This window comes from Orbicella franksi, chromosome 5 (genome assembly GCF_964199315.1).
Source record: "Orbicella franksi chromosome 5, jaOrbFran1.1, whole genome shotgun sequence".
NCBI classification, from domain to species: Eukaryota; Metazoa; Cnidaria; class Anthozoa; order Scleractinia; family Merulinidae; genus Orbicella; species Orbicella franksi.
In genome coordinates, this window is record NC_138149.1 from 9,015,151 (window position 1) to 9,028,224 (window position 13,074).

General features: G+C 42.9%; 1 protein-coding gene across 1 annotated transcript; it reads right to left on the reverse strand.

Moving 5' to 3' along the window:
• Positions 1–499: 499 nt before the first annotated feature.
• On the reverse strand, positions 500–13,008 carry LOC145488566 (sacsin-like). Its single transcript, XM_081467451.1, has 3 exons — positions 3,843–13,008; positions 3,258–3,540; positions 500–2,238 (listed from the first exon to the last, which is right to left on the reverse strand). The coding sequence occupies exons 1-2, from the start codon at positions 12,939–12,941 to the stop codon at positions 3,259–3,261; spliced, it is 9,381 nt and encodes a 3,126-aa protein (XP_081323577.1). The 5' UTR covers positions 12,942–13,008; the 3' UTR covers positions 500–2,238; position 3,258.
• Between the last annotated feature and the right edge of the window lie 66 nt (positions 13,009–13,074).

Here is a 13,074-nt window from a genome sequence, read left to right on the forward strand (position 1 = left end):
TCGCGTTCACCCATGGAAAAGTGGGAGAAGATAACTCCATCCATTTTGTAGAACTTGTTGTTGTTGCAGTTTAGAATCGTTTCGAGCACCGAACAAACATAGACTGTAAAACTATTAGTGACAAAAAGCTGAGAAATTAATGTGAGCGAAATTGGATAGGTTTCCGCAGCGGATTTGGGCAAAAACGTTTTCATGACCACATATTTCTAAAAATAATCTGAGAGGATCGTATCGCTTTCCCCGCAAATTTAACGCATTTTAAGTATATTAATATATTCGGGCTACTTTGGGTTTTGTTCGTCATATTGTTGGGAGGGAGAAGTTTTAAAACCTTTCCGCGATCTCCATAGAAAAAACTTCTGAATTCGGATTTTTTACCAGATACTTGAGATTGACGGATTTTCCGGCCTAGACATTGAACCTGATTTTCTTAGGCCACCCACCCACCCGCCCCCGACTTCCCTAAGGCAATTACGTAGCGTTTTCGTTTTAATTGCCACGTAAGACCGAGACTCGATAACAAGCGCTGGGTGGGACCCCAGAGAGATTTGAGTCACTCTTACTCGAGAGAGTCTCTGAGAAACTCTGTCGAGTCTCTGAGAGAGAGAGAGCCCTGGAGCTTCCTCTAGGTTTAAAATTTGTATCAGAAACAAATGGATCAAAGGCATAATTTGGCATTTTTGCTCCATCTGGGCCTTTCTTCTACCTGCCACCCGCCCAATCCCTTCTAGCAAACCTTTTTTAGAAATCAAGCAAGAATGTCAACTACACGCGTTTTTTTATTATCATTTTTTGCTTCGTTTCTCTTACAAACGAGCCTTGCATGTGGACTAGTTGACTGTCTGCTACAGAGATTTTAACTAAACCTATTTCAATATACTTGTGTCTGGCATCGTTAAATTCTACTGATTTTTAATTCAGACTTCACTTATTCAACAACAGAAAAAAACCTATTAGACCAGGCTTCTCGAGGGAAAAATTATTTAAGCTATCACACTTCTGTGCTTTGTATTACAGCCTAAACAAGTTCATTGTTTTAAAAATAGCCTAAATCGAGCTTATTAGTTTGAAAGCATCAAAACCATCGAAAACTTTTTGCCGCTGTGGTTTAACAAAGCCGCTGTAAAAAGATTACATCACCACTAAAGAAACGACAAAGAGACGGTACACGTCTTCAAAACATTCTCTAGTATAAAACTATTTTCTAATTGAAAATTGGTATTGAAAATTAAAACATATTTGTTCATTTATAGCATCAACTGAATGGGGTGACTCTCTTTACCTTGTAACTATCTGTAATGTTTCCTCTGTTTGGCAGACATGTCTTCAACCTGATATTGAGCAATTACAGCATTTCTATCAGTTCTTGCATCTACATTTTACTTCATGTATTCTGAAGTACGAATTACTTCATATATTCTACTGAAAACTACTTCTTAACCAACTGCATCTATAACTATATCTGCATTAAATCGGAAAATATTCGTGTTTTAAACTAGGAAGAACTTGGTGTGGAATGACGCACCTACATTAACGTTTAATTTATTCCTGACTCAAGAATATAATTGAGCTACCAAGAATACTAAAGGCTCACATTTTTGCTTAGTCTGTGATTGAAAAGGCAAACCAAGGACACGTTCAAAACTGTCCTTCCTTACCAGTGACCAAGCTCTCCTTACAAAAGAAAAATGCAACAACAGCTAACAAACGGTGGTATTTTCATGTTACCACTGTAAAATATGCAAGCGTCTCTTATCTGCTTGCGTAAACACTGCTACTGTTAAAGGATAAGTTTGCTTTGTTCTCTTTAACGTTGCGAAATAACTAAACCTTAAACATCTGTATGAAAAAAAGAAGCTGTATAGTCACTACATGAGGATACTTAAATATTTTACAGAATTGACCAGAGTCATGCTTTGACCCTAGCCTCGGCTAAATATTAGAATACCTAGGCTAAGGTTTTTACGGTTCAAAAAGTAAACAAACGTAAGGTGCACCAGATGTATTGGAACCATGAACTCCGCGCCAAACAAAATACACGGGTTTGAGTTTTTCAATTCCAAATCAGAACTTCGCAATACATCGATCACTCTACATGTTCTACTTCGTTTTTAAAAATAAATTGTTCGTCATGTCTTTCGTCGAATCCACTGATATACAAATGCAGAGGAACGTTGGCCATTAATGCTTGAAATGAGTCCTCGCTGGAGTATTTTCCGTCCAAGCACCATCCACACCCTGTCAATGCAGTTAATAGCATACATAAGTTTACATTATTATCTTAACACGTTATATTTTACGATTCGTTGTCTGATACGAATTTTGCAGCTACCCACTACAAACGCATTATTGTCTCGTTGCGACCGGACCGTGCAGCGATCCATATACTTTACTCCCATTGTGATATCCCTGTAACCGCCAGGTACCTTAAGCTTTCTACGGCGGCGTATTTTTGAATTTGTTCCTACAGTGGCCATTATACTCACACAAATACCCGTAAGAAGCTTGAAACCAGAGCTAAACCGTTATACTTCTTTTGCAATTCATTCAACAGTTGACAGTTTAGTTAGGAGGCAACCTGAATGTCGAATGTAGATGCAAATGTCTAAACTTAGGTAGCTCGCTTATTCACCTTTGTCTGCGTCACTTGACGTGTTCATGCCAATTTCGGGTGCAACAAAAATGATTTTAACGTATAATAGTAAAAGCAATTTTTATATGGGTTTTGTTTGTGACCGATATAAAGCGCGCTCTGATTGGCTAATTCTAGGGCATTATTCTCCCGTAAAGCATTCCCCGGGCCAATTTTGGGCCTGCAAAAACAAAGCAAAAGCCATATAATAAACAACTTATAAACCTCAAACGCTCGGTCTTTTCGGAAAAATCTCAAACCTAGGCAACGCCTGGGTTTGAGATTTTCCCGTTAAGACCTCAGTCACTTTGGTTAATAAGTAGTTAGTACTGTACTTATGGTTCGGTGCTTATCCCCGGTTTCCGTAGCATGAAGTGGCCAGGAGTATTGCTGCTCCCCCTGAATGGGATGTTAATCTATCGCGGGGTTACCCTAGCATTCTGTGAGATTCTCCCCTCCCACCCCTCCAGCCCCCAACAATTTGCCCGCACCCATTTATACTCCTGGGTGGAGAGAGGCACTGCAAGATTAAAGTGTTCTGCCCAAGAATGTATCGGGCCTAAAAATGGGTTCTTTTAGTAAAATGCCCCTTATTTCGTCATTAGTACTTTAATTTAGCATCTACCTTAGGGTATCCTGTCTTTGACTCGCATCACGATACTCTCTGAAAGCTGTAAGGCCTGCTGAGCCATCTGAGCGGTGTAAACTTCGTTAGGGATCTTGGGTGCTTCGAACACCTGGTCTGGATATCGCATGCGCGCCGAGCAACCAACAAGTCTCTCCAGATCTCTTGCTAAGTTGGTTAACATGGAGTCATTCAAATCAATACAATTCCTAACCAAGTTGTGGTCCCTAGTATTGTTAGCATCTATTGTGTACTGAGTCGCCTTTAGTGCCTTCTCTGCTGCCTATATGAAAACAAAATTATGCAAAGTATTGCAACAGGCCAGGCAGACTGGTTACCAATAATGACAACTTAGAACGGTGACAGTTCAAACAAGGAAAGAGCGGAACAACAAAGAAGGACTTCACAGAGATTCCAAGTGTTCTAAAGTATATTATGAATATTATTTTGTAAACTCAGTTGTATAACGAAATATTTAATCGTTAACAGTGCGAGATCTCAAAAGTTTTTTTATTTTTTAACAAGCTAACCAATATCGCTGCCAGGCAATTAATGATCTTTACGGTGGCATAAAACTATTTTTACCTGATGGCACTTAAAGCAAGCCCACTCATAGGAAGGTCTGCTGCAATCAATGTCGTTTGCAACGGCCGTAAGGTCTGCTTCAGCCTGTTTGAGCCAACGTCTGGCCTCTCCCGGCTGAGGGTTTCTCTTGCTGAAGCTTGGAGGAATATTATGCCATAGCCTGCGACCTGATGAAGATTCCCAAGGCCCGTACTCTTGGAGGAACCTTTCTATGTATTTATCATGCTGCAAACGATGCTCTCTTGCACGCGTTACCCAGGCCTCAATGTATTCGTCGTATGAACCGCCCAGTCGAAAGATTTCGTTCTTGATGTACTCAAATGCCTTTTCACAGAATTCTTCCAATTCATCTCCAAAATTTTTCTCTGGGTGCCAACGTAGAACTAGCCGCTTCACGATTTGTCGTGTGTGTTCTTCTCGTATTGTCCATGCATCCTCCAGTATCTTTGAGATCTCACCAAAAGCCTCTTCTCTATTACTGTATCTGGGGAGTTTAGTTGCCTGATGAGATATCTCTTGTATGCGGTGTAATTTGTACAAAAAGGCAGAATTGACCTCTACTGGTTCTTTGTCGTTTCCAATGTTGATTAAGTACATCTTCGTCAGGTAAATGAAATCTTGATCGATCACGTCAAGCTCCTCAATAATCTCAGCGTAGATGTACGTCGCAACGCCTTCCTCAAGTTGTAGGCTCGGGTCGTGTAGCTGATAACCTACAAGTTCCCCTGGTGTAAATTCTGCAAAGGCGTCATTTAGTAGATGGTGCTCGTCGATTGGAATAAAGGTACCCGGCTCTAAATAGATATCCATTTCTGCTATCTTGTAGCTGTCATCTTGTCGGATACCTGTTTTATCTAACAATGACCATATATTACTGAGCGGACAACGCAACATCTCAGGAATTAGCCATGCATTCTTTCCAAGAAGGTCACCATAAATGTCTGCAATGACGTTGGCGATCAAGAATTTAGCCAAATCATCATCGTCAATTCCATGGCCTACATTGATATACACCCTGTACTTCTCTTGGCTGTCCACCTCACGTTTCTCTTTGAAGGAAGACACTTCTCGTTTGCTTCCTGGAATAAAGTGATCATTGTAAAAAAGGGCGGTTTGAAGACTTTCCACAGCACAGAGATCGATGTTTTGAAGATCTTTTTCGATATTTGCTATCACATTTTCGTCAAAATCTTTCCTGTGAGAGTTGACGTCTCGCATGATTCTGACAATTCCATGACCAAACTGAGGACGCGTTAGCCGATGCATCAATGCGTTCACAGTTCCGCTTGTCACCTTTATACCATCAGTGAGTTTTTCTTTGACTACCGAGGATAGCATGACTGGTTGCACAGAAGCAGGCAATCTCATCATTAGCTCCTTGTAGTTGGTCATAACAGACTTAAATTGAACGTCCATCATGCTGAGATCAAGTACAAAACGAAGGTCAAGGCTCAGAAAGCGATGGCCAAAGGCAGGCGTATCATCGAATACCAAGTCTGTAGACTTGTGCAAAGTGACAGGGACTTTGTTAAGAGACTTATCCAAGCAGCGACGTCCTGAACTCATTGCAGGTAGGTACAAAATAGGTGGCATAGCCAAATCCTGAATATCCTCCTGCAGGCTTTCAAACAATCCTTTAACTGCCTTGGAGCACATGCTAACCTCATCTGGTTGTAGTTTGGTATTCTGGCAATTGTCATGCAGCATCTCCAAAACCATAGCATAGTGTGTAGGTTTCACAGACTTAGAACAGCCAAGGTACTCAAACAATCGCTGAAACTTGCCAAATTCTGGAGGTAGTCTGTAGAGAAGCGGCTTGATCTCATAATCTTCATAAAGCTCGAGGACCGCTTGACTGGGCATAATGAGCTTCCTTCCTTGCTCAACCAAAATACAGGGTATAGCTTTAAGGATGTTCTTTGCTTCACTGCTTACCATTGCATTATCTTGAAGAAATCTGTAAATACGTTCCATTACCATCACCACCGTATGACAATGTGCGGGTGAATCGATTTCCAACGGGCGAGTGCTCTCAAGGTGTAAGCAGACAGCTTTGCAGTGACGGGCAACAAGATCTACCGTTGGTTTCGTCACCACCTGTAGCTGTGCAAGGAACGTTTTGCAGTACTGGTCAATACTGCAAGGAGGAGGACAGTTAAGCTCGTATCGACGAGACCTTGGATCCGCCCACTTTGGAAGTAAGTACGCTTTAGTCCAAGCTATGTCCTCATAATCAGATAAAACTGCTCCTTTGAATGAAATGAAAGGAAGCTCCTCCTCCTCCTCCTCCTCCTCCTCCTCCAGCATTATCACCACCTCATCCTCCATCACCACCACCACCTCCTCCTTCGGTCCTGAAAATGGTGGACACAGTGCTTGCAGTGGTTGCCTAACACAGTGCGGGGCCACAAAGGCAATATCCCGAACAGCTTGTAACCAACCCTCTCTCACCACGTCATGTCTACAAATGAGGTGTCGGATTAGAACTTCACACTTGTCATATGTGTTATTGGTACGTGCTGTGGCTGCTTCAATGGCCAGTTCAGTAGCAAATCTCTTAAAATGATCGAGAGAAACTTCATGAACCAGACCAATTTTTCGCAAAAACATTATCCAATCTGACGAATCAAATGGTTCCGAGGGGAAATCGTTGTCGGAGAGCATGCTTCCGAAAACATCGATACCAGGGTCGTAAAAGCAAGACGCGGTTTGTAGAGTGCCCTCTTCTGTGGGAAGGAGAGGAGTATTTCTTAAGCAGTCCAATACCCTTTGTTGTTCGCCATCCTCTTTGACGAAATCTGACAAAATGGATTTACGGATGTATTCCAGGTGACTCTTTCTTGCGTCCTCACTTAGAATGGAGAAATTTTTCAGAATGAAGGTACAATACACGTCCACAGTGGAGACACATTCGAGCGCCAGAAAATCGAACAACCCGGAGAGACTCTGCCAGGATTCCACAAATACAACTCTAAGCTCACGCTCCAACACGTCTATTTCCTTTCGTGGTATGCCAGTGGGAAGGACACACACTCTAGCGTCATCGAGACTTACAAAGCCTCCATGTGTTGCCAAGTAAAAAGGAAGCTTCCTGAGAGTGCTCCGATCTGTATCTTGCAAGCATCCCGCACTTCTACTGAAGTACTCTAAGATTATTCTACAATCTGACTGCTCCAATCTTTGAGTAACTGAGTTAAAGTCTGAAGACATCTTATGGTCAAGAGATATAAGAAGTGAAGCGGGATCTTTTAGGGACGATACCACCATTCCGGCTAAAGTAACTGAGTTTGACCGCGAGTACACAGATGTACCTGAGCTCGAGGCCGAAAGTACAGCACAATTAAGTTCAGGCAGACCAAGTTTACGCAAGACATCCACGAGTTTCAGACTTGCGGAATCTGGATTCTTAAAATCAAGGACAGACGCTGCATGTTTCAAGGGCGCAAGAAGATGCTCAGAATTTGGGACTGATCTCCAGGAGGAAAGCCAGTGGGTATTTTTTTCTTGCCTGCTCCTTGTCACGGTAACAGGGAGAATACTCCAGTTAAAGAGAGGTCCAAGAGCAGCTTTTATCTGAAGGACTTTACAACCCTCATCTAGGTTTGCATCGCTGAGAACATCTCTTACAAGGTCGTAAAGGAAATTCCACAATCTGAATATCCATTGTTGATTGGGTATTGCTTTCTGATCTGGAGCCCACTTAACAAACACGGCCTGTCCGTACATTTTGCGTGATAATGTTCGAGGCAAGTTGGCGGCGAAAACTTGCGCATCCAAGGGCTTCAAGACGGACGAGGTCAAGGTTGTAACACCAGAGAAAATATTCCTGTCGACTACCTCATGAAGAAAAATGTGGGGAGAACAAGGCAAAAGATCGTGATATCGAGAAAAGATCTTAGGCTGTCTGCTTGAGAACAGTTGAAGACGTTTGTCTTGTGTAAGAAGCAATGGGAGATCCGGTAGCTTGTCGAGAAAATTTTCCGCCTCTTTGCAGTACAGCAGCACAACTGTTACTCCAAAAGCACTTTCGAATACTGTGTTATTGACTTCACAGGGAACCGGTCCGATCGTACATAAGGGGTCTTGAGATTTGAACGTTCTGTAAAAATCGACCATAGAACTAGGAGAAACGCAGAAAGTGGCAACATTAGATCGCTGAAATGATTCGTGTACTGCCAGGGAAAAGGCCACAAGGTTGAAACCACTTTCAAGAAGTATCACCTCAAACCGCTTTCTAAGTGTCTTTCCCTTGTCATATGTTTCCTCGAGAGATGACGTGCTAAAGGGTCCCTTTTCTGCAAGGTTGTTGAAGAATGCTTGGTGTCTTCCAGTGCCAGTTGGCGGAAGCCACGTCACACTAACCACGGTAGCACCTTTCTGGGTCTTCTTAGTTACATCCACTGTTCTGATTCTAACTACTGGTAGAATTTGTAATTTTTTCCTATTCAATTCTTGAAAAACAGAATCGACCAGAGTCTTCCAATACTCCTCTGTGGTAGGTTGTAGTGGGAAAATAGTTTCATACGCATTAATCTTCTGGCAAATCTCACTTTCGGTATAAGCGGTTTCACCTGTAGTCACGGGAAGTTTAAGAAACGTCCGCACTTCATCCAGCAGCCTAACGTAGCACGATGCTACGACATCCTGGAGTAAAGCATTGTTCCAGTCACTCCGATATCCGCCATGGCCACCTTCATCTCTCCATAAATTTCTCCTTGCCTCATGGTCCAGCGCAAAGTGTCCGTTAATGTGAACTGGCAGGTTGGTTTCGAATGGTAGTGGCAGAAAGCAGTAAACTTTCTTTCTTCTTTGCGCAAGATCTCTTGAATTTCTCTTTTCCAAAAGGCAGGCCACACCACCACGTGGAAGCATCCTAAGCTGATGTGCCTTAAAGGCATCAACGATACTCTTTTTTACAGACTTCTCAAAGCCGATTTGTTGGACAATTAGCCATTTTTCCCGGTTACCAAGATTGTCAGCAATGTTCAAGACATAGGAAACTTTTTTCACCGACACCTGACTAGTAAGAACCTCCCTCCTTTCATTTGCCATTTGACCAATCTTCTTGACGTAAGCAGAAAATTCTTGTCTCTTAGAGTCATCCTCCTTGGACATGGTTGCTTCAGCTGTGTAAACGTTCACCAACTTCTCGCCTGTTCCATCGACTTCACAGAGTTTTATCTTCTTTACATTGTTTACAAAGAGAAGGACTTCAAATAACTCCTCCTTCAGCTCTTCCATCATTTCATCTAGTTTTCCCAGAGACACAGAACCTGATGATATCTTGGATTCCCGAGCCATTTCCTCTGTTCTTAAGGGGAACCTAAACACGGTTGCGTTGTCTCTCGGAAAATGTTTTCCTAAATAGCAAGGGAAAACATCTGGGAAATCTCTCTGCAGGGTTGGGCTTACTATAAACTTCCTGCCAGGCTCTTGCGGACTTGCACCAGGAGCGTACTTGCAATTTGGGTCGAATACACACAAAACATCCCCAATGTCGTCTCCTTTCGAAACGAACGACGGTGCATCTGTCAAGTGGTAGACGGCATTGAAACCAACGCCATACTGGCCAGTCTTCTTCGGATCATCTCCCTTACTTCCTTCTCCAAGGTTCTGTATTCCGTCGATATCTACCTTTGTGAATGGTTTGTTGTTGTACACACACAACGCAGGACCCTGTAGCTGCTTCCAGCTGTCTTCAAACACTCTTTCTCGGGGATGTTGCCTTGGATCTTTGACGAAGCAAATCTCAGTTGCTTGGGCATCATCTGCGTTTTGAAGAAGTTCTTTCAAAATTTCTTTCTCGCATGGGTAACCTGTTAGAATACGATTAAGGCGATTCGTCAGTTTCTCCGTCTGTCCATAAGGAATCCCAACGGCATGTCGATTCAATTCTTCTTCTCGCCGCGTTTTGACACCCACTTGGGAGCACGTTGCCCAAGGTATTTTGCCATTGACATACTGCACGCTAGCATCATCAGGCATCCAAGGACAGTTTTTAAAACAAAGATCAGGCAACGGTCGCATCACTCCTTCAGAGTCGGGAAGGTAAACAGTTCCCCACCTTTCTTGTACCTCAGATGGATGAACTTCAGACACTTGAAGTGTTTCTCCAAGTTGAACTGCCAGCTGAATTGCGACTTGAAGATTATGTTCATCTAGGTCAGTCTCGCCAAACTGTTTCTTCACTTCTTGAAGGCTTGAGATGTAGTCTTTCTCGTCAAACATTTGCTTAACACCTGCTACTTTCATTAACTTAGGAAATCCGTTAGCCAGATGCTGTGGCAGCTTGAAAAGAAAGGGCGAGCAGTCAGCTGGAAGCTTGAATGCCACGTGCTGTGCGGAAAGAAACCTCCTCCCGACAAGAATGAAACTCTTTCCCCTGAGATAGGTTTTGCATTTAGCAACACACTTTTCAGTAGCTTGCTCCATGTATTTATACGCTGCGAGGCAAACTCTACTTAATTCCTCGTATTCTGCAGCATTTAGTGCCTCGACGTTCACGGACGTTGCTTGTTGAAGTTGATGCATAACGTGGTCTAATGTGGCATGCTTCTTGTCCAGGTCCAAAAGCTCTTTGACTTTTCTCGGAATAAAAACCCCGACCAATGGTTGAGTACAGCAAACTCGGTACTTTTCCACCTCCAAGAACACTTCTTCGGGTGCGAGCAGTACCTGCAGCTGGGTACGTCTTTGAACACCATATCCTCCCCAGGGAAGAGGAAAGCTGTCTTGCTTGTTTAAAACGGGAAGAAATTTGGCCTTTACAAGACGCTGGCGATCGGTAGGTGAGATTGAGTGTCTTCGTTTTAGCTTCGTGTTCATGAAAGCTAACAACGCCTTCACTCGCTTTAACGCTGCATTACGGTCGACTGCATTTAACGTCTGAATGCTTTCAGCTCTTTCTGCAATTTCGGACCATGGAAGATTGTCGGATGCCATTCCCAGCTGTTCAAGTTTCGCAAGTCTTTGGGAATTAAGATACGATTCTTGATTACCAGAAGGAAACCTCCCATCGCAGGCACTGAATAATGATGCTGCTTCTCTGACAGGATTTACGAGTTGGCTAGGGCACTTGAGTGTTTCACCAGATGGCGATACTGGAATGCAAGCATTCTGTTCTATCAAAAGATGGAAATCTCCACTGTTATCATCCAACGCGTGCAAGGTTAGAGCATCTCTCAAGAAAGCAGGGAGTACGCGTATGTTCTCGAAGAAGCATTCACGGAAAAATCGTTCCTTGCTGTAGCTTCTTGCACTGATTTCATTCTTCAGACTACACTTTTCGAACGAATTGAATACTTCTGACGGTAAATCGACGATCACGTTGCTTTCACCATAAATCATTTGAAAAATTTTAAAAGAGGCCTCTCCAATTTGAGATTTTTCGCGGAACTCCGGATCGAGGAAAAGAACCTTGTTGATTTCGACCCAGTGAGCTCCATCAGAGAAAAGCGAAAGATCCCCTTTGGCAACTTGTTGATAGAAAGACTTCATCAGAGGGGAACAGCTGTGGTGTACATTTGAAATCGTTGGCCACAGCAAATGGAATTTATATGAGCTTCCAACGGGAGCAAGTGACGTCAGATCTTCAAGAAGAATCAGAAAGGCAGAACAAACGGAATCTTGCATGAGCACTTCGTTCCATTTCACTCTATAACACGATTTGTCATCTTCAAGTTTCTCCTGCAAATGGCGTCTGTTGGAAGCAACTGCAAATGCGCCATTTATGTGCACAGGCAAACCACTGTGGATTGGAAGTGGTAGGTAGCAGAAAACAGTGCCATTGACATCCAGTCCATCGACATTCTTGATAACTGGCGATGGCAAAAAATTGTTTGAGGTTTGTGCTAACAACTGAACCGCTACTCCTGCTGATGGAACCAGACTTGGGTCATCATGCTTCTGAACAAACTGCATTGCCTGGCCACTGCCCATTGACGACACAATAAGCCATTTTACCTGCTCCTGTTCAAAACACGAGTCAACATTGAAATAATCCAGACCGCTTTTTGTGAAATTGCAATTAATGTCCACCGTCAGCGTCGATTTTGCAAACTGCCTTGGGTCGACATCGTCATCTCTTGCGCGTCTCGTAATTTTCGATGCTACTTGAAGGAAGTTGCATTGTTTAAGGAAGTTCTGTTCTTCCCCACTGAGCTTCTTTGCTGTGGCTGGTAGCGTGACATCGTAAGAAAATGGCCTCTGTATCCCTGTTTTCGAAGCTGATTTGGTAACCTCAAACAACAATGAAGGCCGTAGATTTTGAGGTGAAAACTGTGACAAATGGTAGATGCCAACGCGGAGTATATTCTGTGTAAAAATAAGCAAATTTTTTGCTCCTTGAAGAAACATTTGCAACAGTTTCTGCATTTCGTTGTCGTCGTAAAACAACTGCTTAATCTCACTTCGTATCGCTTGCTCTCTTGTTCTCAGTGGAAACCGAAAAAGTGTTCCATCAAATGAGTTGACTTCCCCGTTCAGATGAAACTCGCAGCCAAATATGCCATTGAATGGTTTGAACTGATCCCTATACTCCCGAAGTCCGTCGGCATCTTTCTTGAGATCAATCTTAATGCCTGGCCGAGCGAAGTTCTTTTCGATGAATTCCCCGAGGTGCGACATGTGAGGGTCAAAAACCACAAAATAGTTCCTGCTTAAAAACATAGGTACATCTGTCAAATTGTAGACTGCATTGAAACCAAGTCCGAACTTTCCAATCTTTTCAGTGTCGTGCTCTTTTGTCGCGCCGCTCAATTTTTCTATGTTCACAAAATCCTCATCTCTGAATGCAGCGTTGTTGTAAACCCACAGTGCACGGCCCTGGCAGTCTCTCATTCCTTCGTCAAATAGATAGTTCATGGCATCTTCGTTCGTTCTTTCATCATATAGAAATCTGATTTCAGTGGCACCAGCATCATCTGCATTTTGAACAAGCTCTTTCAGAACTGAAAATCCATCTGTGTAGTCATCCAGAAGCCGCTTAAGTCGAGTCGTGAGAGGCTCATGCTGCCCAAACTCTTCTCCTATAGAACGCCTAGACAGCCTTCTTCTAGTGAAGGCCGTTGAGGTTGCGGCTTTAGTCGATTTTTTCATCATCGCCTTCTTTCTTCAAGCCAAGTTCACAATACGATCACCTGGTTACAACAAAAACGTACTTGTAATTGCCCTTTGAATATATAGTCATATTTTTCTATATCAAAATACCTGTATGATTATTATATTATTTTTA

Coding starts and splice junctions, on each gene's coding strand:
- LOC145488566 (XM_081467451.1), bottom strand. CDS start 12,941: ATGATGAAAAAATCGACTAAAGCCGCAACCTCAACGGCCTTCACTAGA. Junction 3,541..3,842: donor CTTGCTTTAAGTGCCATCAG/GTAAAAATAGTT, acceptor GTTTTCATATAG/GCAGCAGAGAAGGCACTAAA.